The 20436-nt window shown below is 39.8% G+C and overlaps 1 protein-coding gene across 12 annotated transcripts in view; it reads left to right on the forward strand.

Moving 5' to 3' along the window:
• The window catches only part of TBL1XR1 (TBL1X/Y related 1), a 216194-nt gene extending 196310 nt beyond the window's left edge, over positions 1-19884 (forward strand). For all 12 annotated transcript variants that reach the window (XM_089780748.1, XM_075938010.2, XM_075938007.2 and 9 more), the window contains 7 exons: positions 4056-4116; positions 5076-5197; positions 5764-5838; positions 8701-8828; positions 9071-9236; positions 11271-11372; positions 14674-19884. In XM_089780748.1, coding sequence (XP_089636874.1) covers positions 4056-4116; positions 5076-5197; positions 5764-5838; positions 8701-8828; positions 9071-9236; positions 11271-11372; positions 14674-14700 — 681 coding nt within the window. In that variant the 3' untranslated portion in view covers positions 14701-19884. The remainder of the gene's footprint in view (positions 1-4055; positions 4117-5075; positions 5198-5763; positions 5839-8700; positions 8829-9070; positions 9237-11270; positions 11373-14673) is intronic.
• The last annotated feature ends 552 nt before the right edge of the window (positions 19885-20436 follow it).

The raw sequence follows: 20436 nt of genomic DNA on the forward strand, positions 1-20436 counted from the left end.
TCAAAGCTCTTTCTGATTTGAGAGATTTTTCAGATAGTAGTGAGAACAGGAGGTATTGAGGGTAGAAGCTAGGGATGTGAAGGACTAGTTGACGAGTCGCTTCCCTCCCTTGCTGCCTCTATCAATAGAGGAAGCAAAGGGGGGCAAGAAGAGGGGATAATTCAAAGCAGCAGTGCCACTTGAAGCCGAGTGCAGCCTGGAACCAGGTGGGGTATCCCCAGGCTGCATGCAGCATATCAAAGCGGCAGTGCTGCGTGGAGCCTGGGATCAGATGGGGAATCCCCAACTAACCCTGGGCTCCATGCGGAGCTGCCACTTTTAAACACCACAGGGAGCCCCACATCAGGGTCCTCACAGCATTTCAAAGTGGCAGCACCATGTGGAGCCCGGGATCAACTGGGGACTCCCCAGCTGACTCCGGGCTCCGTGCAGCGCTGCTGCTTTGAAACGCCGCCACCCAAAATAGAACCCACAACATCCCGAGCTGACCCCAGGCTTCATGTGGAGCTTTTGCCTTTGAAATGTAGCAACAGCCCTAAAGCTCTTGCTACACTTCAAAGGCGGAGGCATCCTATCACCTAATCAAATAGCTGTTACAAAAATGCATCAAATATTTGATTAGTCAGTTATCCGATACTTAACATCCTTAGTAGAAGCATAAAGGACTGAGAGGGATTCTTCAGAATTTTCTGGGCTTCAAACTCAGAGTGAGGGTATGAAATTGTGCAAAGCTAAATGACGCTTTACTGTCAGGGAAATATTAGAGTAAATTCAGTTAGATTGTGAATGATCTCCCAAAAGAGGAGGTAGAAGCCTGGTTGCTTCAGCAATTTAAAATTGAACTGTAGAATGCAACTGAGAATATAATATCAGAAAATATTTTGCATTGTCTGTGAGGGTATGTCTACACTACAATGTTAGTTCGAACTAACGGACGTTAGTTCGAACTAACATTCATAGGCGCTACACTAGCGCTCCGTTAGTTCGAATTTAAATCGAACTAGCGGAGCGCTTAGTTCGAACTAGGAAAACCTCATTCCACGAGGATTAAGCCTAGTTCAAACTAGCTAGTTCGAATTAAGGGGTGTGTAGCCCCTTAATACGAACTAGTGGGAGGCTAGCCCTCCCCAGGTTTCCCTGGTGGCCACTCTGGCCAACACCAGGGAAACTCGTCTGCCCCCCTCCCGGACCTGGACCCCTTAAAGGGGCACAGGCTGGCTACGGTGCCCGTGCCAGGTGCAAGCCTGCTAGCACCCAGCCAGCAGACCCTGCACCTGGCACGGATCAAGCCACCCACCCGATGCCCCTCAGCACTCCCCCTTTTCCCGGGACCAGGCTGGCGGCTCCCGGGAGCTTGCCCGGGACCGCAAGAGGCGGGCACCCGCCTGGGCTAGTACGGACATCGTGGACCTTGTCCACGATCTCCACACTAGGCACAGGAAAGTGGCCGGCTAGGGCAGGAGAGCTGCCAGCCTGGCCACCCAGGAGCAGGTGTGCAAGAGAATCAAGGGGGTCCACTGAGACCCCCGACCCTGAGCCCTGAGCTTACAATGGCCGTCCTGGGTCAGACCAAAGGTCCATCTAGCCCAGTAGCCTGTCTGCCGACAGCGGCCAACCCTAGGGACCCTGGAGGGGATGGACCGAAGACAGTGACCAAGCCATTTGTCTTGTGGCATCCCTCTCCAGCCTTCCACAAACCTTGGGCAGGGACACCACTCCTACTCCCTTGCTAATACCACTCCATAGACCCAATCTCCATGACTTGATCTCACTTCCCTTTAAACTCTGTTCTAGTTCTAGCCTTCACAGCCTCCTGCAGCAAGGAGTTCCACAAGTTGACTCTTTGCTTTGTGAAGAACAACTTTCTGTTATTAGTTTGAAGCCTGCTACCCATTCCTTTCCTTTGGTGTCCTCTAGTCCTTCTTTATGGGAACCAATGAAGAACTTTTCTGTATGCACCCACTCCACCCAACTCCTGCTTTTAGAGACCTCTATCCTGTCCCCCCTCCGTCTCCTCTTTTCTAAGCTGAAAAGTCCCAGTCTCTTTAGCCTCTCTTCATATGGGACCTGTTCCCAACCCCTGATCATTGTAGTTGCCCTCCCCTCTCCCAGGCTCTCTCTTCCCCTCTCCCACCTCCTTTTCCCAGTCTCCCCCAGTTTTGTTCAATAAAGACAGATTCCATTTTGGAAGACACGTTATCTTTATTTTGTACATCAAGAAGGGGGGCTAGGGAAGGGTAAGTGGAAGGTGAGGGAGGAATGGGGCACGAGCCGCCGATGGGGAGGACTGGGCTGGCTCTGCGGGCTTCTGGGGGTGGAAGCTCTCCTGCAGCCCCCCCAATTGCCCCCTCTCCCCAGATGGCAGCCTGTGGCAAGTGTAGCCGGGCTGATGGCCGAGTGGTGTGATGTGCCCAGTGTGGGTAGTCCGGGCAATCCAAGCCAGGACTGCTTTGCAAGCGGGGCACCCCTGAGAACTGTCTGTCCAGGGTGGGGGTCGGGACCCTTTAAGCACAGCCCTTGGCTAGCCTGAGACAGCATCTCCACACTCTAAGTCCTCCTCTGATGCCCTGCCTTCACTGCTTCCGGCCATCCTTAAGCCCCGTTCAGGGTCCACTTAATGTGGACATGCTAGTTCGAATTAGCAAAACGCTAATTCGAACTAGTTTTTTAGTCTGGATCCGTTAGTTCGAATTAGCTTAGTTCGAATTAACATTGTAGTGTAGACATACCCAGAGATGGAATACATGACCCCTACGTCTTTTCAGGGACTAATGTCAGTAAGAAAATGTCTGGTCTGTTCATGATTCAGAATTGTCACTAACTTTTATCAAAGTTGAATCAGGTCCATAGGACATAACAGAGCTAGAAGTTATGTGGCGTTGCTCGGGTCCATAAATCAATTAATATTTGTTTTTTGGGAAAATAAAATGAAAATGGACATGCTTCGTTTATCATTACGCTGGGGATGAGGGGTTCAGTTTGCAAGCTGACCAGGGAAAGAGGTCTAACCCAGCCCTTTCTCGCTGCAAAAGGTTGGGGCCAGGTGAGAATCACCTCTTGATGGCTGCTACAGCTCTAACAGGCATAGCCGGGAAAGGGGTGCATGTCCCCTTGCCGGGGGACAGACAGACACATGAACAGACAAACTCTCTCACATATATAGTAGATAGCTGTTCTTTTTTCCACCCTTTCCCCCTGTTGCTCCAATGGAGTTATAGCAGTCCAGGTACCCATCTCTGGCACCTTTCCCCCCCCACCTCCCCGTCCCCCGTGGTCATTTTACAGCATAACTGTCCCTGCTTTCCATACCGTATCCCCCGCTGCCTCAATGTGGTGATTATGTAGCATAGTTCTTCCTTTCAGTTTTATGAGAATCGATCCCATTCCAGGCACAACCCATTTTCATGGCACAAACAATGCTTGCCTTGCTTTAAGTTATGAGAGGAAGCTGCATACCAAATTTGGTGGTTCTAGCTCTTATTCTTTAGGAGGAGTTCTTGAACAAATGGACAGACACGCAGGCAGACAAACTCTCAAATATATAGATATATAAATGTTTGTATAGCAGAAAGACACTAGAGAATTGGCATATTGTTAAAGAAGTTTAGAAAAGGTAACAAATAATTTAGGCGCTGAAGAGTTTGATTTATGAGAATAGATTTAAAAGCTATAAATATAGATAGCTCTTTAGTGTCAGTAACAGGAAGCACATAATAGCCTACAAATATTAGAAGATAAAGGAATTAATTAAGATAAGACAAAAGGATGTAATTATGACTAATATGAAAGTTAAAAAGGAAAAAAATTAAGATGCAGTCAGGAACTGCTTGCTTTCTGGCAATTGGAATATATTAGGATAATATTTAAAAGGAAGTGATAGAAGACCCATTTCTTAGGACATGTAAAACTGGACTTGCTAAAACACTAGAAAACTTATAAGCGCAACCAATCCTGGCCAAAGGAAGATGGTAGCAGAGGACCTAATAGAAGTTAGATAGAAAAAAACATGTTTTTAGCAATTTTACAATTTTTTTTTTAAATTTTGTTCAACTCAGACCACAATTATTTGGGATGCCCATACTGGAGAAGCCAAACAGCAGTTTCCCTTTCATTCTGGTAAGTACTTCTCTGCAGGTAACAGCTCAGATTGGTCAAAAACAGAACAAAAAGTTTTAAAACTTGATGTGCTGGGCTTTTAAAAAACTAATATAATATTTATAGTTTTTAAATTTTGATCTGACAGCACACAAGCAGTCAAAGTAATATACCCTTGAACAAACAAATTTTGTGAGTGTGTCTGCTTCTGTCATTGATTATATGTATGTGTCAGTTGTATTTGGATTACTATAATAGACATGTTTTACTGTAAACTAACATGGCCTTTTTGCTAGATGAATCATGACTGAAAACAAACTTTTATACCATTGTGTGAGGTTTAAGATCTGTTTTTTTTATATCTTTATTTATAGTGATCCAGCATTAAAATAGATTTATTTAAAAATCAAAACAGACAAGTTCATTTCATTATTTCTTGTATCCTTGGTGGCTTGGGAGATGGAGCAGAGGAAACAAAGAATTTGGCATCTGCTACCCCTTCAGAATTCCCTTATATTCTGCCTTTTGACTACCCTAATTTCTTGGACTTAGCATGGTAACCACCAAAGGGTTCACTGTTGAATAATCTAAAACCTCACACCTACTTGGGCAAAGCTGGGAGTGCTATTTTCATGAGCTTCCAGCTCCTACCAGCAGGGATACAAGAACCCCGATTAGGTATCAAATTTGGATCAATTCATTGTGGCTTATTTACTATTAGATGTCGATGTCTGCCTTGCCTCCTGTAGAATTGTTTCATTTCATATGTGTCCTCTGTTTTGATTCTTAGTTTAATGTGTCTACATTAAACTGAATTTGCTGGTTACGTTTCCCACTTCTCTGAAGTGTTAAGTCTTTCAGCTTGATGTAGTCACACCTTGTTGCATTTGTTCCAATTTATAAAACTGATGCACTGAAGATTCACAAATCAAAGCTTTCTAAAGAATAAAGCATAACTTAATGTCTTTTTATTTTTCTAGCACCAGCACTAGATGTTGACTGGCAGAGTAACAACACATTTGCTTCTTGCAGCACAGATATGTGTATTCATGTCTGTAAATTAGGACAAGATAGACCCATCAAAACCTTCCAGGGTCACACAGTAAGTAGAGACTTGGTTTCTATATACTGAAAGAAGTTGCAAAATCTCTTTATTACGTAATTTGTTAGAAAATGTATGTTTGCTATTTGATAATATCAATATATTATTACTCTTGGGCCTTGTGCTAGGCACTGAACGCATACATAAATATTCAGTCAGTCCTTGGCAAGAGGCAATATGTGGATACCACAAGCAGATAGAACAGGATGTACATGGCAACAGTAATTCATTCATGCTTAGTGCAATAAGCAGCAATCTCAGCACAACAGATGCCATAGCACTGTTAGGTGATTGGTGGCATCACAACATAGGCAAAGTTCAGAGATTGTTTTGAGGCAGAGTAATGTGGTAGCTTTGAGATGCACCCATACAGAAGGCATGGGTGCTTTGGGAAACTTTTGACTATTAGCAATAAAGGTTGGTATCTTTTGGTGGAGTGAGAATGGGAGTTGATGATAAGATTTTGTAATGTAACTGTACAAGTACTCATATTTACTTGACTTTTGTAAGCTGTCACTTATAATGGAAACCAAGACTTCAACTTTACTTTCATTATTGAATTTCAGAATGAAGTAAATGCAATCAAATGGGATCCAACTGGTAATCTTCTGGCATCATGTTCTGATGATATGACTTTAAAGGTAACTGCAGTTTTGGACAACAGTACGTTTTCATAGTTATCAACTGCAACCTGTGTGTGTTTGTAGAGTTCTATCATGTGCAGTATTTGTTGTCAAGTCAATAATTTTAATGTCATTATTTCATTCTTTAACATTTGTCCTTTTTTAAAACCCGACTCAGACATTCTTAATATATATATCTGTTAGTTGAAAACAGACTTCCATCCAGAGGACTCAACTTATTCATTGACTTAAAGGAAATATGAGTGTGATATACTATACATAAGTAGCAATTGACATGATTGGGCCTATTAATAATTGTGCTGTCACTTACGCTTGTAGTTACAGAGAAATTGCTCAGTCTTGCTCTAAAAGAAATGTTAAAATGAGTGTAGTGTATGGTTTATGTAGGATCAGACTGCCGTTATATTCCATACACTTAGTTAGCTCCTGTGCTGGATTTCTTCATAGCTGTGTTAGCAGTAGCAATAGTAATAGTATCTTAGCGTCTAGTGTTCCAGGTGTGGACCGGGCCCCCATTGTGCCTATGTGTTGCACAAACACAACAGAAAGATGATCCCTACTCAATAGCATTTAAGTGTTAGGCAAGAGATAACTGATGCAAACAGAGTGATGAGGAATGTACAGGGAAACAATGAGGTAGTATTGATCATCATGACAAGCAGTGGTCTCAGCACATCAGAAGCCCATCCATTGTCAGGTTTTTTTCTGTAGGCATCATGGCAGACAGCTTTAAGGAGGGATTTGAAGGAGAGTAATGAGTTAGTTTTGCAGATATTTAGAGGGGACATCCTCCTAGGCACAAGGGTAACCTTAAGATAAATCATAAAAATGCTTGATTGAAAATGTAATAAGCGAGCATTAGAGTCTATCATCATGAACCCTGTCTATTCCAGGGTTTGCCTCTCAAGGAAGTACCAGCAAATGGGTCTAAAAAGATATTCTCACAATGACCATGTTTCTTTGCTGACCAGTTTCCCTGAAAATTGTTATCTGCTGTCCTTGCTGACTCAACCAGACTCCTTGTTATGTACATTAATAATCCACAGCCACATGACACCTTACAGTACAGCTTGTGTAACGGGAAGATATGGAACTAAAATCAGTATAAAGGGTCTATTATTTTATTAGGAGTCAGACCTTACATACTCACAGTGATAGATGAAAATGGACTTTAATTGACTTGACTGCCCCTACCATTCTCATTTTAGAGTTGATGCTTTCCTGTATCATTTTATTTACTCACCTCTTATGTTCAGGTGCCCATCTGCTATTACATTCCATACACTTGACAATATTTAGGTACAAATAACTTGATGCGGCAAAGTGTTAGAGAGTGGGTACCTCCGATGTTCCCTTTATTCTTTTCCATCCATGTATGGAATAAATGTTTCTATGTGCACCAAGGAGTAGAAACAGCATGAGTGCAGCATGAGTAGAAACAAAAAACGTAGCTGTCGTGCTCTGCTAATCAGCTGGGCAGCATTTGAATCTCTCTTGAGCAGCTGCACAAGCACACAGCTTACAAGGAACACTCCAGCATTCTTCAGTCTTCCGGAAGGATAGATGAAGATACCTTTCCCTATGTTGAATAGTACCTTAATTTATGAAGACCCCTCAGGGACAAGGGCTGCCTGATAGGCAGCAGCAAGGGTTGGGGGGGATGGGCGGCACTGTGGAGATGGTGCTGAGGGGAACTGGCTACTAAGCTGGCTCTTTTCAGCACCAGCTCCTGCTTCTCCCACCCTTGCTGCCTCTGATACGGAAGCAGCAAGGGGGAGGGGAGATGAGAGTAGCTTACTTGACTAGTCGACTACTCCCTTACATCTGTATTTCAAACCAGAAGAACTCTGTTTATATTTTATGTATTTATTGAAAGAGCCCAGTGTACTCTGCAGCTCATTCTAGGTGTACTGCTTCTTACCTCTAGGTTGCTGCTTGCTATCTAAACTGGGTTCTCAGCAGTCTCTTCATAACCATTTCACAAGCTGGTTAATGATCTTCCAGTGTAGTTACTATTGGACATATATTCTCATCATTAATCGCCCACCCCCACAGTTCAGCTGGCACCCTTATTGGCCTTTCTCAACAGAGTCCAAGAAGCAAATGAGAAAGATTAAGCTACTCAACCCTAGAGATGTTGTTTCCAGGTTATGTTAAAGCACCTGGATATGGTGGTGAGGGAGCCTTTGACTGATGATGCAAATGTATTTTCAAACCAGTGGACAAAATGAAGACTTTAGTCTCTAAGGTCTTTGCACAGAAACTTTTATTGGTGTTAACAGTTCAGGTAGGAAATATTGTATGTCACAACTTTGTTTATTTTTAACCCCATGGCTGCGTCTAGACTGGCAAGATTTTCCGCAAAAGCAGCTGCTTTTGCGGAAAAACTTGCCAGCTGTCTGCACTGGCTGCTTGAATTTCCGCAAGAACACTGACGATCTAATGTAACATTGTCAGTGTTCTTGCACAAATACTATGATGCTCCCGCTCAGGGATAAGCCAAAAAGTGCTTTTGCGCAAAAGCGTCCATGCCAATCTAGACGCTCTTTTCCGCAAATGCTTTTAACAGAAAAACTTTTCCGCAAATGCTTTTAAAAGAAAAACTTTTCTGTTAAAAGCATTTGCGGAAAATCATGCCAGTCTAGATGTAGCTTATGTGTTTGTTTTCTGTAAGTTATCAATACAACCTGTCTCCTGAAAAATAATCAGTGATGGTTTATGATTTTAGTTGCCTAAAAAGCTGTCAGATGGGTCTTGTTAGCTGTGAGCGAAGAAGAGGATGGGAGAATCAGTATGTTCTAGTGTAGTGTTTAATACCCCCTAAACATAAGCTGTTTTTTCCTATCATTTTTGTCCTAGATCTGGAGTATGAAACAAGATAGTTGTGTCCATGATCTACAAGCACATAATAAAGAAATTTATACTATCAAATGGAGTCCTACAGGACCAGGAACAAACAATCCAAATGCCAATCTTATGTTAGCAAGGTAATATTTAATCTTTTCATCGTACTAGTCATGAAGTTGACTTTTTTTTAACTATTTTATCCTTTTTGCCTTCTGTAAATATGTGTTTTGCAATGCCTTTTAGCAGCACAGGAAGGATCATAAATTGGATCTCTACTTTAAGAGATACTCTGGCACTAAAGAAGATGATATAACAATACCATTAAAGAAAAAAAATCAATAACATTGAAATTTAATCCTTCTTTTTTTTTTTCTGTTGGCAGTGCATCCTTTGATTCTACTGTTAGGTTATGGGATGTAGACAGAGGAATTTGCATCCACACTTTGACAAAACATCAAGAACCTGTGTACAGTGTAGCTTTCAGCCCTGATGGCAGGTACCTGGCCAGTGGCTCTTTTGACAAATGTGTTCACATCTGGAATACACAGGTACACGTTACTGTTTTTATATGAACCAATTTATTTGTGTTTCAGACTTACTCAATGAATCACATATTGTTGCTAGATGTTTCTGTTGCTTTGTCCAGTTCAGCTTTGTATGTTCAATATAAATCAATATTAAATATAATAGGCGAAAGTAGCTTTCTTCGATTCAAATGGGTCTTTTTGCAAATTTTCGACAAGGTAAAACTTAGTTTAAAAAGTGACACACTGATTCTCACAGATATGTTTATTCAGTATCACAATTTCAGTGTAAGGATGCAGCACACACACACAAACATTATGGTCTGAAAAGTATAAATAGCTGCCTTGTTCATACATGATTATGGCTTTTACCCAAAGCAGCTACAGTCAATGTTAGATGATGATGATGATGTATGTGTTGGATCCAGTTCTAGAAAAGAATAACTGTGTGTCCAGAACTGTGAAATATAATTGTTGTTTTGCAAGGACACCTCTGTACAGTAAACTTCCGATAATCCGGCACCTTTAGGACCCAGGGGGTGCCGGATTATCAGATTTTCCAGACTATCGGAAGGGGGGGGGGGGCTATGAGCGGTCTGGGGTGGGGGGGATGCCATCCCAGACCCCTCATAGCCCCCCCTTCCGATAGTCCGGCTCTGCCTCAGGCGTCCCTGATTCAGCCACTGCTGGTCAGTTTCAGCAGCGGCAGAATGGGGGATGCCTGCAGCAGAGCAGCTGGAGTGCTGCCGGGTTGGTCCGGTAGCGCCAACCCTTGGCGCAGTGAGACCAATCCGGCAGTACCCCAGCTGCTCTTGGGGACGCCTGGGGCAGAGCAGCTGGGGTGCTGCCGGGTTGGTCCCTCAGCGCCGCTCCTCGGCACTACTGGACCAACCCGGCAGCACTCCAGCTGCTCTACCCCAGGTGTCCCCATGTCAGCTGCTGCTGAAACTGATCAGCGGCTGACTCCAGGAAGCCCGAGGCAGAGTTGCTATGTCAATGCCAGCTACTCTTCCCATTCCAAGATTGATGGGAGTGCACTTGACGATTGATTTATTGCGTCTGCGGCAGATGCAGTAATTTGATAGGTGATGGATCGATTGTTGCAGCATGCGTAGTGTAGACCAGTGTTTCTTAAACTATGTTCTGCAGAACACTGGTGTTCCGTGAACAACTCACAGGTGTACTGCAACCTCTTCTTTGTTTTTGTCTTTTTTTGTCTGACAAAATTTTTTTTTTAAGAATATTTTCATAGGTGTTCTGCATAAAAAATATTATTGTTTGGTGTTCCGTGGTCTCAAAAAACTTAAGAAACACTGGTGTAGACAAGGCCTATGATTACATCGTGCCTCTTTTCATCTTTGATCTATATATTTCGTACCCTTTTTGGGACTCAGAAATATCATACAATATTTTTTTTACCATTGACATCTCTAGTAGGTGGTAAAGCTACCCAGAAAACGAATTTTTCACAAGCTTCACTATAAAATAAATTTTTTTTTGTGAACTTATACTCATAACTGAACTACATTTCCTTAAAAATATTCAAGGAAAACAAATCTGTTTCAAATGAAAGATAGCTGTGATATTTGAATGAGATGCAAAAAGCTATTTCAGTAAATTTTGGGAAAAAAAGAAACTGTTTGTGCAAAAATACTTTCACCTGTTTTGCATAGCTGAAAAAAAGATATATGCAAATGAAAATACATTTTGCCTACCAAAAGTTTCCCTTGTAACTCCAGATGAAAATAAGGTAGAACATTAGGAATAAGACCCTTAGTTTACAAAAGGTACCACTAGATTTTTCATAACCAGAAGTGACCAAAGCAATCAGATATGCCTCTCGTATAAAAGGTAACAAACCTGATTATAATGGGGATACAGAGTTTCATAAATGCTTTAAAATAATGTTGAAGTAGTACGTGAGATCTTACATGGTTCATTTCCCTTGGGGAGAATTTCACCCTGTAAAAGTGATAGGGAAATTCTATGTGCTATACAAACTCCACTTACTTGTGTACCTTTTATTATACTAATTGCATATCATTTTTTCCCTTGTAGACAGGTGCTTTAGTTCACAGTTATCGGGGAACAGGAGGGATTTTTGAGGTTTGCTGGAATGCAGCAGGAGACAAAGTTGGAGCAAGTGCTTCAGATGGCTCAGTAAGAAATTTTGCTTATTCTGAGGAAGAATGAGTACAAATAGCTAATTATGTAAAATGTTACCTTGTTTTTCACTGAAATTAACATCCAAAATTAAGGCAAGGTTGGAAGTTGTCTGTCTTGTTCACAAGGGTTTTGTGAAGTGTAATCCATGTCTGTTTTTCAAGTCCTTCAAAATCATCAGAGGAAAGATGCACGTGTGAAATGTTACAGTTTTGAGCCTGGAGAGGCTGTAGAACAACATATTGGTCTGCTCATTTCAGTGTAGAAACAAGTTGTTGCTTGCCATCTGTTTCATTTCAAGAGAACAGGTCAATGTAAAATGGCATTACTTCATTCATATCAGAAATTAAAAAATATCATTTAATTGCTATTGCAAATTAAACAAAAACAGCAACAAGACAAAGTATGAATTTCTGAGCACTCATCAGTTACAAATCCTGAATCTTAGAGAACCTTTATACAAGTAACCTTTTGCTTACATTGCTTGGACTTGCCCCGGAGCAGGGCTCCTAAGATCTAATAAAGTATGAATCTGTCCCTTTCCCCCTGTGCAGTCTGACAGAGTGTGGCCTTCCAATTCTTTCATTGTCACCCTGCAACAATACTGAATTAAAAACGTTCATGTGTGACTCTGCATAGCTTTCAGACAAACAGTCTCCCCTTAATGTCATGGGTTAATAAGAAAGGAGACAGACTGGGATCAAGTCTAACACAAAACTGAAATAAGAGTGTTGGATAAGAATTGTTATGGACATGTATTCTGAGAATTGGTAGCTTGAAGTAGTGCCAGAAGTAAGTAAGTGAGTGAAGTTACCCTGGTACCATCACAGGCCAGAGATTCAAATAATCTGATGACACTTATGCCAAAGAGTCTGCATGTTCCTCTTCCCTCTCCCCTCCCCCCACCTTCTGGCTCACATACATAGTTATAGAAGAAATAAACACAGTTGGGAAAAGGTAGGATATCTCTCTGATACCTAGAAGTATTCCTTCAAGCAATGAAGTCAGGTGACTTCTGTCTAAATCTTTCTGGGTAATAATAATAATAATAATAATAATAATAATAAAAGATCCTTTCAGATCCCTTAAGTCGGTTGTAGGCAACCTACAGCCTGTGGACCGCATATGGATCGCTGGTATGCCACTCGTGACCCATGGACCCCCTGACTGCCCCCCATGTACCTCTTGCACACTGGAGCACCAGAGCCCTGCACTTTCTACATCTCCCCCTTCCCTCTCAGCACTTTTGGACATTCCTGCTTCTCCCCCTCCCTCCCAGAGCTAGAATGCCATGAATCAGCTGTTTGAGGCATTCCAGCTCTGGGAGGGAGGTGGATGAGCAGAGATGGAGCGTGAATCAGGCGATTTGCACACTGTGAAAGTGCTGGGGGGGGGGGGGGGAGGAGAAGGGAAAGGATAGTAAGTGCAGTGCTCCAGTGCCCCAGTGTGCAAAAGGTGCATGGGCAGCAGGACTGCAGGTGGATCCTCAGTGAGCCTCGGACTACTGTGGCCCACTGAGGTGAAGCAGGGCCACATGCTATTCATGATTGTTCATTCCTGCTTTAAGTGGACATCTACTAAAGAAAGTGAGGACAACTTTTGGGAAGGCCAGAATAATTGGTGTGTTGTGCTTCAAAACAGAAAGTGGGCAGCTCTCTGAGTACAAAAAGAAATGGAAACTCCATTGTATAGACTTGGTCTCAGTTAAAGCAAGTTTTCATATAATCTGTATCATGTAAAAATGGGTGGCCAGCATTTTGATATCCCTAGGAAGGTCTCAGAGGCTCCAAATTACGTACTGGGGAGAGTAAAGAGATTTGGCTTCTACCTATTCTAAAGGGAGACAATTTGAATATATTCAGACAAAATACACCGATATTTCCCCATTAAGTTCATTTGTCATGTGACACTAGCTTTGACTGCACATTTTAAAAAGTTATTTCTTCTGTCTCTGGTAAGGTTGTTTAATGAGATGATATATTTAATCCACCCACAGCTTCCCTGCTAATCCAGAGCTAGCTTTTATACAATAAACTGAGTACTGATTAAACAAATGGATGGCCTCTTTGAACCAACTGATGAATACAATGTAGGTTACAAGTGATTTTCTTATTCTGGTTAGGAATTTGTAGACATGAAGCAACTCCAGGCTCTAGCAACTGATCCATCTTCTGAATAGATTAAAAGAGGAAACTGTACTAGTAGATGTTCTTTTCATGGTTGATCCCATCTGTTCTAGTATTCCTCCCCCCCCCCCCCCACAATGCAGATTTAATGAGATATTATAGTAATTCCAGATTGATTACTTGGCTTTTAACTACCATGTATTAGACAAAACAAAAAGATTCACAGTATCTTTTTTGTTTTTGTTAGTTCCCTATAACAAAAACCAAACAGTTGAAGTTCCAGTTATGTCTTCTTTTGAATGACTGGGATATAACCATGTAAATCCCTTAGTTTATTTTTTAATATGGAGAAGCAAAATCCATATACAATCTCTCGTTAACTGTTTGTGTCTTTACTTGCTCATTAATTCTCCATGTGCAAAAGAAATACAGTAGTTCAATGTTATTGTCATTTGTGGGCCGCTATTGTAGAAATCACCTGAGGCTGTTTTTGTCACAATGTTTCTGTGGATCCCATGATGGTGTCCATTATATGTATTAGACAGAGCATTCAGAGACCCTTAATCGTATATGCTCGGCATTGTACAAACATGTACAAAAAAAAGATTGACCTTGCAACAAAGGTCTTGCAATTTGTAGGACAAGACATATAAGTGGGATGTAAGACACCACAGTGGTTGAGGATTGCAGAACAGAAGACAAGGGTAGCAGTGCCAGGAGCACTTGGTTACACATTATTAACAAAGCTCACTGTCCCCCCCCCCCCCCTCGCAGCCACTCTTTAATCAAATGGACACCTAAACAGGGAATTACAGTGTAACAGGTAACTTTTCAATAGCATCAACATCACATTGTTTAAAAATGTCTTGGATACTTAGGAGCCTCAGTAAAAGTCTCAGTCTCAGTAAAAGTCAACAGGTCTTTGCTTGCTAAATAACTTAGTTGCTTTTGAAAATTTTACTGAATTTTTTTGGCGTTATGTATTGTATCCATAGTTTATAGATGATGATGCACAGTGTTTATCATGAGGTTTTTTTCCTACCACTATAGATATGTGTTCAGTTTGAATAACCTGATTCATCGTTATGATCTTATATTGAATATAGAATTGCAGAGCTATAAAAATGCTGTACAGTGTGCATTTCTATATATGTATTTCTTTTTTCTTACAGGTTTGTGTATTAGACTTACGGAAATAGCGCTATTAGTTGGAAGCCATGGACCGACTATGAATGTGTACATAGCCAAAATGACTGTCCCTAACCCATGTACTGCTATAGTCCCAATTGAACCATGGCCAGTCCAGTACAGCCAAACTTAAAAGAAGTATATACATATACTGTATATAAAATAAAATAAAGATTACACCCTGAAGAGGATGACAGAGTTTTGTCACAGCTTGTGAATCCTGTTCACCAAGTGCTGGAATCTGCTGTGCCCCAAAATAACATTTAGAAGTTTCACGTTTGAAAAACAGAAGAGAGAGAAATATACCATACAAGAGCAGACCATACATGTACCAAATTTGGAAGATACTAATGACAGCCTTTATTTCCCCATTTTTAATCCAGAGTCAAGATGCTTTGTGGTTTTTTCCCCCTGCTCTTTCTCAGTAGTTGAGCAGTTTGTGTGTACAGAGAAAATGGACTTACATAAATCTGCAGCTGTATTTTGTTCTTAGCTTTTAAACATTGGGAGGGGGGTGTTGTTTTGTTTTGGTTAAGTTTATGGATGCATGAAGTAAGGGAGTGAATCAGTTCCTTGTTTATATTTTTTCACCTTTAAACAAAACTTCTTTTAAAATATATATATTTTAATGCGTTATTTCAAGAGGTAGAGTGAATGAACTTAATGATATTTGGTACATTCTGTGGCTCCGAGAGCACAATTCTGAGGGGGGGAGGGAAGATGGGTGACTAGGGAAGAGAAAAAATAAACTCACCTCTGAGACATGAAGTTTCATGTCCTGTTAATCTATAAAGTACGTCAGCAATGGGTATGATACTGTGTTTTTTTTTCTAATGACATGGCTGAAATGCAGTAATTTCTTATTTGGGACATAATTCTGCCAAACTTAAGAATAGAAGGGCACAAAAAACATAGAAAATACAGGGATGCAAATAAATAAATAAAAATATGCATCTTCTGTTGCGTTGACCATAACTAACTTATGGTTAAATTGTGCACTATTGTGAAAAGGAGCAAAACATAGGGTTTTTTTTGGAGGGGAGGGAGGGGATTGTTTGTTTTTTTGTTTTGTTTTTTAAAAGAGTTAAATCTTTTTGGACAAGGGTTCATGCCACAGCTTCTACAAGTTGCCCATCATTGTTTATAGGAGCTCAGATGTCTAATGTAACCAAATTCCAGTATTAAAAGTGTCTAATGTAATTTTTCTTTATACAAAATAAAATCTTTGGCATATATTTGATAACACTGCCATTAACAGGCAAAATGTTTACTACCTTAGATTTAAAAAAAAATCTTAAAAACAGAGGACTTGCTTCAAGTTTATTTTAATAGCAGTAATTCAGCTTATTTAAAAGATGAATACTTGCACTAATTCCCCTGCTGCTCCAGTCCTGTAATTTGTTGCGTCTTGTGACTACATTTCCCCCCAAATATAAGGTAGATGTAAGCTGCTATTTTTTTAATAATCACTACTATATTGTGTCTTTTACTCTGTTTACAATATCAAATATTTTTCTTACAGCGACATATGTAAGCGGCAAACCTTTTTCTGCTCATGTGATTAAAAGTATATTGATAGTGATTTTATTTGTAAATTTATAGCATGAGGTCTTGTTTATGCCTATATAGAGTTGAAAGAGTTTTGTCTCGCATACGATTCCACGTGTGCAAATCTCTATAAAAAGAGGTTGTCAAAACTATGTCACAAACATTTTACTTAAAAAATGGTTTATATTATAGAGCTTTGCAAAGTTATCAGTTTTATAACACTATTTCAATCATAAACTAATTTTGTGGCTTATGACGGCTAAACTTTAACTTTTTGTAATTAAGTATAAATTGGTTTAACCCAAATAATGCAGCTTTTACATTTTAACATAATTGTTCTTTAGGCATTGATTTCTGCTATTGCCACAGAATAACATGACTTGAAGCAAGTCTGAGTTTGGCTAAGGTAGGATGACAGTTTGCTGGTGGTAAAGAGACTACATACATACTTAATATGTATCCCAGTTATTATCAGTGAGGCAGATAATACTATAATACACCACATTTAACAACAACAACATTCAAACATTCATGTCCATAAAGGCAGTCATCCATGATGGTTCTGTGCCAGCTATTTTTAGGGTTTTGTAACATACTGCTGTTTAGAACTACCACCCTGTGAGTTACAATGTGTAGGAAACCTACTATGTTGAGTGTCTGGCACTTGAAATATTGCTTTTATTGCTAGAGGTCCACAACTGTGGCTGACCTCTGTCATTATTAAGAAAAATTTTAAAAAAATATCTGTGCAATAATTTTAAACTGTGCTCCCAGGAATAGACACAAATGTTTTGAGTATATTTAAGCTGAATTTTTTCCTTTAGCAATGCATTTGTCGATTGCACTGAATTTAAATTGAAAGTCAGAGGTGATTCTTGATAGTACTTTTGTATTTTAATATGGACAGTTTATTCATTTTCATACAAGTTATCAGATGGTTGTTTCAGCGAATTGAAAAAAAAAAGTGGAATCCTGTGACATAACTGCAAAACCACAGCCATATTTGATGGTATTGCCACTCTTCTTTTTCTTACTCTTCAGCTGTTTTAGTTTTGAGTAGATCTGATTGCTTACGCATAATGTCAAGTATCCATAATTAGAAAATACAGACCTTCATAACCACAGGACTGTTAGTTTTCAGATGTTTGTACATGCTTCAGGAATATCAGTTTCATAGGTCTGGGTGTCTCTGGATACATGAGCCAGACATCAAGCTGGTGTGAATCAGCGATGCTCTGTTGCAGTGGAGCTATGAGGATCCGGCCAGAATATTTTTTTTTACTGTTGTTCTTTATCAACATGCCACAGCGCTGCTCCTGTTCTGCACAAGCTTCTTCCTCTTTCATGTAATAATCAGTATTAGCCATGTGCATGCATGATGCTTATTTCCATGTTTTATGTGAGGCAAGAAGGAGTACCATGGTCATTAGATTCTTTTCTAGCGTATTTATAGTGGAACAGAATAGATCTTTCACGCGCTTCCCGTTAAGGGACACATGCCTGATATTAATAAGACCCACTTCTGTGAAGACTTAAGCACATGTTTAACTTTACATGCTAAATGTCCAGTGGAAGTCAGTGGGCCTGCTTCAGGCATGTGAAGTTTAATACATAGAAATCTTTATGCATCATTTTTTTCCAGGACAAGGAATTCTTGGGGAGAAATTTTATTTAGGAAAAACTGGTCGCATTTATTGATGGGATGAAGTCTGGGCTGCTGTCAGATTTGCTATCTTTTTTTTATCATCAGCTTTGGAATTTCATGTTTCCCATTTCTGTATTAGGAGTTTCGGGTTTTCCTGGAGATTTCCTCATTTTCTATTTTTACTTTTGTTCCTGTGATTTAAAATTGATGTATAGATTCCCAAACCTTTAACTTTCTAGCATGGTTTACAAAGTATTTAAGTCCTAAAAAACTTTTCTTTAATTGTTTGTGGTGTTGATAATGCAGTTGTTTAGGAAATACTTCTTTACAGGGTTAAATGGTGTGTCTAGTAGAGGACTAGAACTCTTCTATGAAATACTAAAAGTGCCTCTTTTTCTGGGTTAGGGGAGGGAAGTGATAATTACTAGAGTTTGAATGACATGACAGTTGAAACACATATCTGGAAAGTTTTGGGACACTTTAGAGAATTTTAAAAGAAAGGCCAAAGATTTGTACCTGCGTTCATTTTTATGTTTTTTCAATGCACTCCTTTTTCTTTACACTTCTTACCTCATGTGATGGTATTTAATGAGACATTGCTGACTTTAAAGTGTTCTCTGTATTTAGGAAGGTAGTAGCTACAGTAGGGCTGTAGTACCAGTTTGCCTTGGATTTGCCTACAGAGCAATGTAATAGCTGATGCATTTAATTCTGTCATATGAAGGAACTTCATTATAATTGCAAATGTGGCTTTTCAGGTTATAGATGAAAAGTTGTATGTTTCCTCTGTTTAGTAAAGAGATGACACGGGGCCCAGTATTCCATCCTTAGTCAAAAATCTCATTGACTTTTTCACTTCATGGGGAAGCTTTTGCCTAAGTAACCATGGGAGGATTGGACGATGGAATGCTTAAGTATAATGGGCCAGAAAAAAAACACCTATTGACTTAGTGGGAATTTTGCTTGTGTAAGCTCTGGTGTATTTAGCTCTGTAGTCCTTTCCTTGGCAGGCAATACTCTCTTACAGATCTCTTCTTCCTACTGAAAATGCCTATAGAACTTGTATGAAGAGGACTCTCCAGAAGTCTGCAAAAAACAGGAACAACTTTGTGGCATGTTGGAAGAAAGTATGGGTTTGGGAGGTGGTAGTAAATCTCCATGATGACACCTGGCCAAGCTCTGAAATATCACATTCAGTAAAGACTTTTTCAACATGAATATGATTGAAGGCAGACAAAACAATGGAAAAATGGCACCATTTCTTTTTTAAAACTGCAGATTTTGTGTAATAGTGCTTCAGCTCCCGTAGTTTTTTGAAGAGGTACAGAATTCTCTTCTTCAGCCTTTAAAGTTTCCAGGCTTTGAGGCCTGATGATAACTTAGGACATGAATTTTCCTTTTAAGTAACAAGCATTTTTACTTCATAAGGGTTTCCTTGCATTTGTGTATAAATTCAGGAAAACAGTCTGCATGTCGTTGGTTGTCCAGTGTACTTTGCAATCTTTGCAAGAGATTGCAGTGTGCATATCAGTAATCCTAGAATACAGAAATATTTTTTTCTCTCTCTCCTGACATTTACACCATAGTTGTAATGGTTTCATTTTGAAGTTACAAATCCTTTGGGTCTAATTCTGTGAGCCTACATATAGCACTGGATTAAAATGTCTGCATCACTTCTTCAGTTATCCAGTTAAACTACAATTGTTGTAAAAGTGTAAACCAGCCCATGACAGTTTTTTGTACTTGTTTAAAGGACTTTCAATGTTCAGTTTTCATGATTATTGTCTAAAGAAGACTGATATAGATGTTCTATACTGTCCTGGACCATGTTAATTACACTATGATGTTATTTTGGTTCTTCATCACAATGATTTATCCCCCAAACCCAGATTCCTTCTAGGCACATTTTCTGTTGCAGTTTCCCTTTGCATTGTATTGCTCTGACAACTGTAATTTGAATCAGATCTGAAAGAGGTCCAGAATAAAATATATTTTGATACTATGTTGGCTGTATGTCTATACAATATTTTGAATATAATGTATTTGGTACAGGATATTTGGAAATGGATGGCATGGTAAAAAGAAGAGGAACGTTATATTAGGTTTACATGTATTTTAGCATATTTTCATTGTTTCTACATGGATAGTAACTGTTTGTTAAATGCTCTATGGGTAGTACTCTTAACAGAGCCATAGCAGTAGTAGAGCTTTATCACCTTGATTCAGCAAGAAACATTGTCCCCCTTAGTTTCATTGATTCTGCTGCCTTCTTTTCATGTGCTAAACATGACATGCACATTTGACTATCTTGCTGAATTGCAACTTGTATGTAGAATTACTAATTCGTTTTTAACAAGATGTTTGAAAAAGTGCATAATAAGTGCTAATTCTTCCCATCATGCCTGTAGACTTTGAAAAGGTAAGTAGAAGATTATGAAATTCCTTTTACAACCCCATTCCTGAAATAAAAGGCTGTCTCTCAAGGTTTTCTTTCTCTTATTAAGCTGTAGAGTTTCACTTTACAAAGTTCCATTATTTCCATGGTTAAATTTGA

Source organism: Pelodiscus sinensis, chromosome 10, assembly GCF_052426305.1.
Source record: "Pelodiscus sinensis isolate ZL-2025 chromosome 10, ASM5242630v1, whole genome shotgun sequence".
Lineage (NCBI taxonomy): Eukaryota > Metazoa > Chordata > Testudines > Trionychidae > Pelodiscus > Pelodiscus sinensis.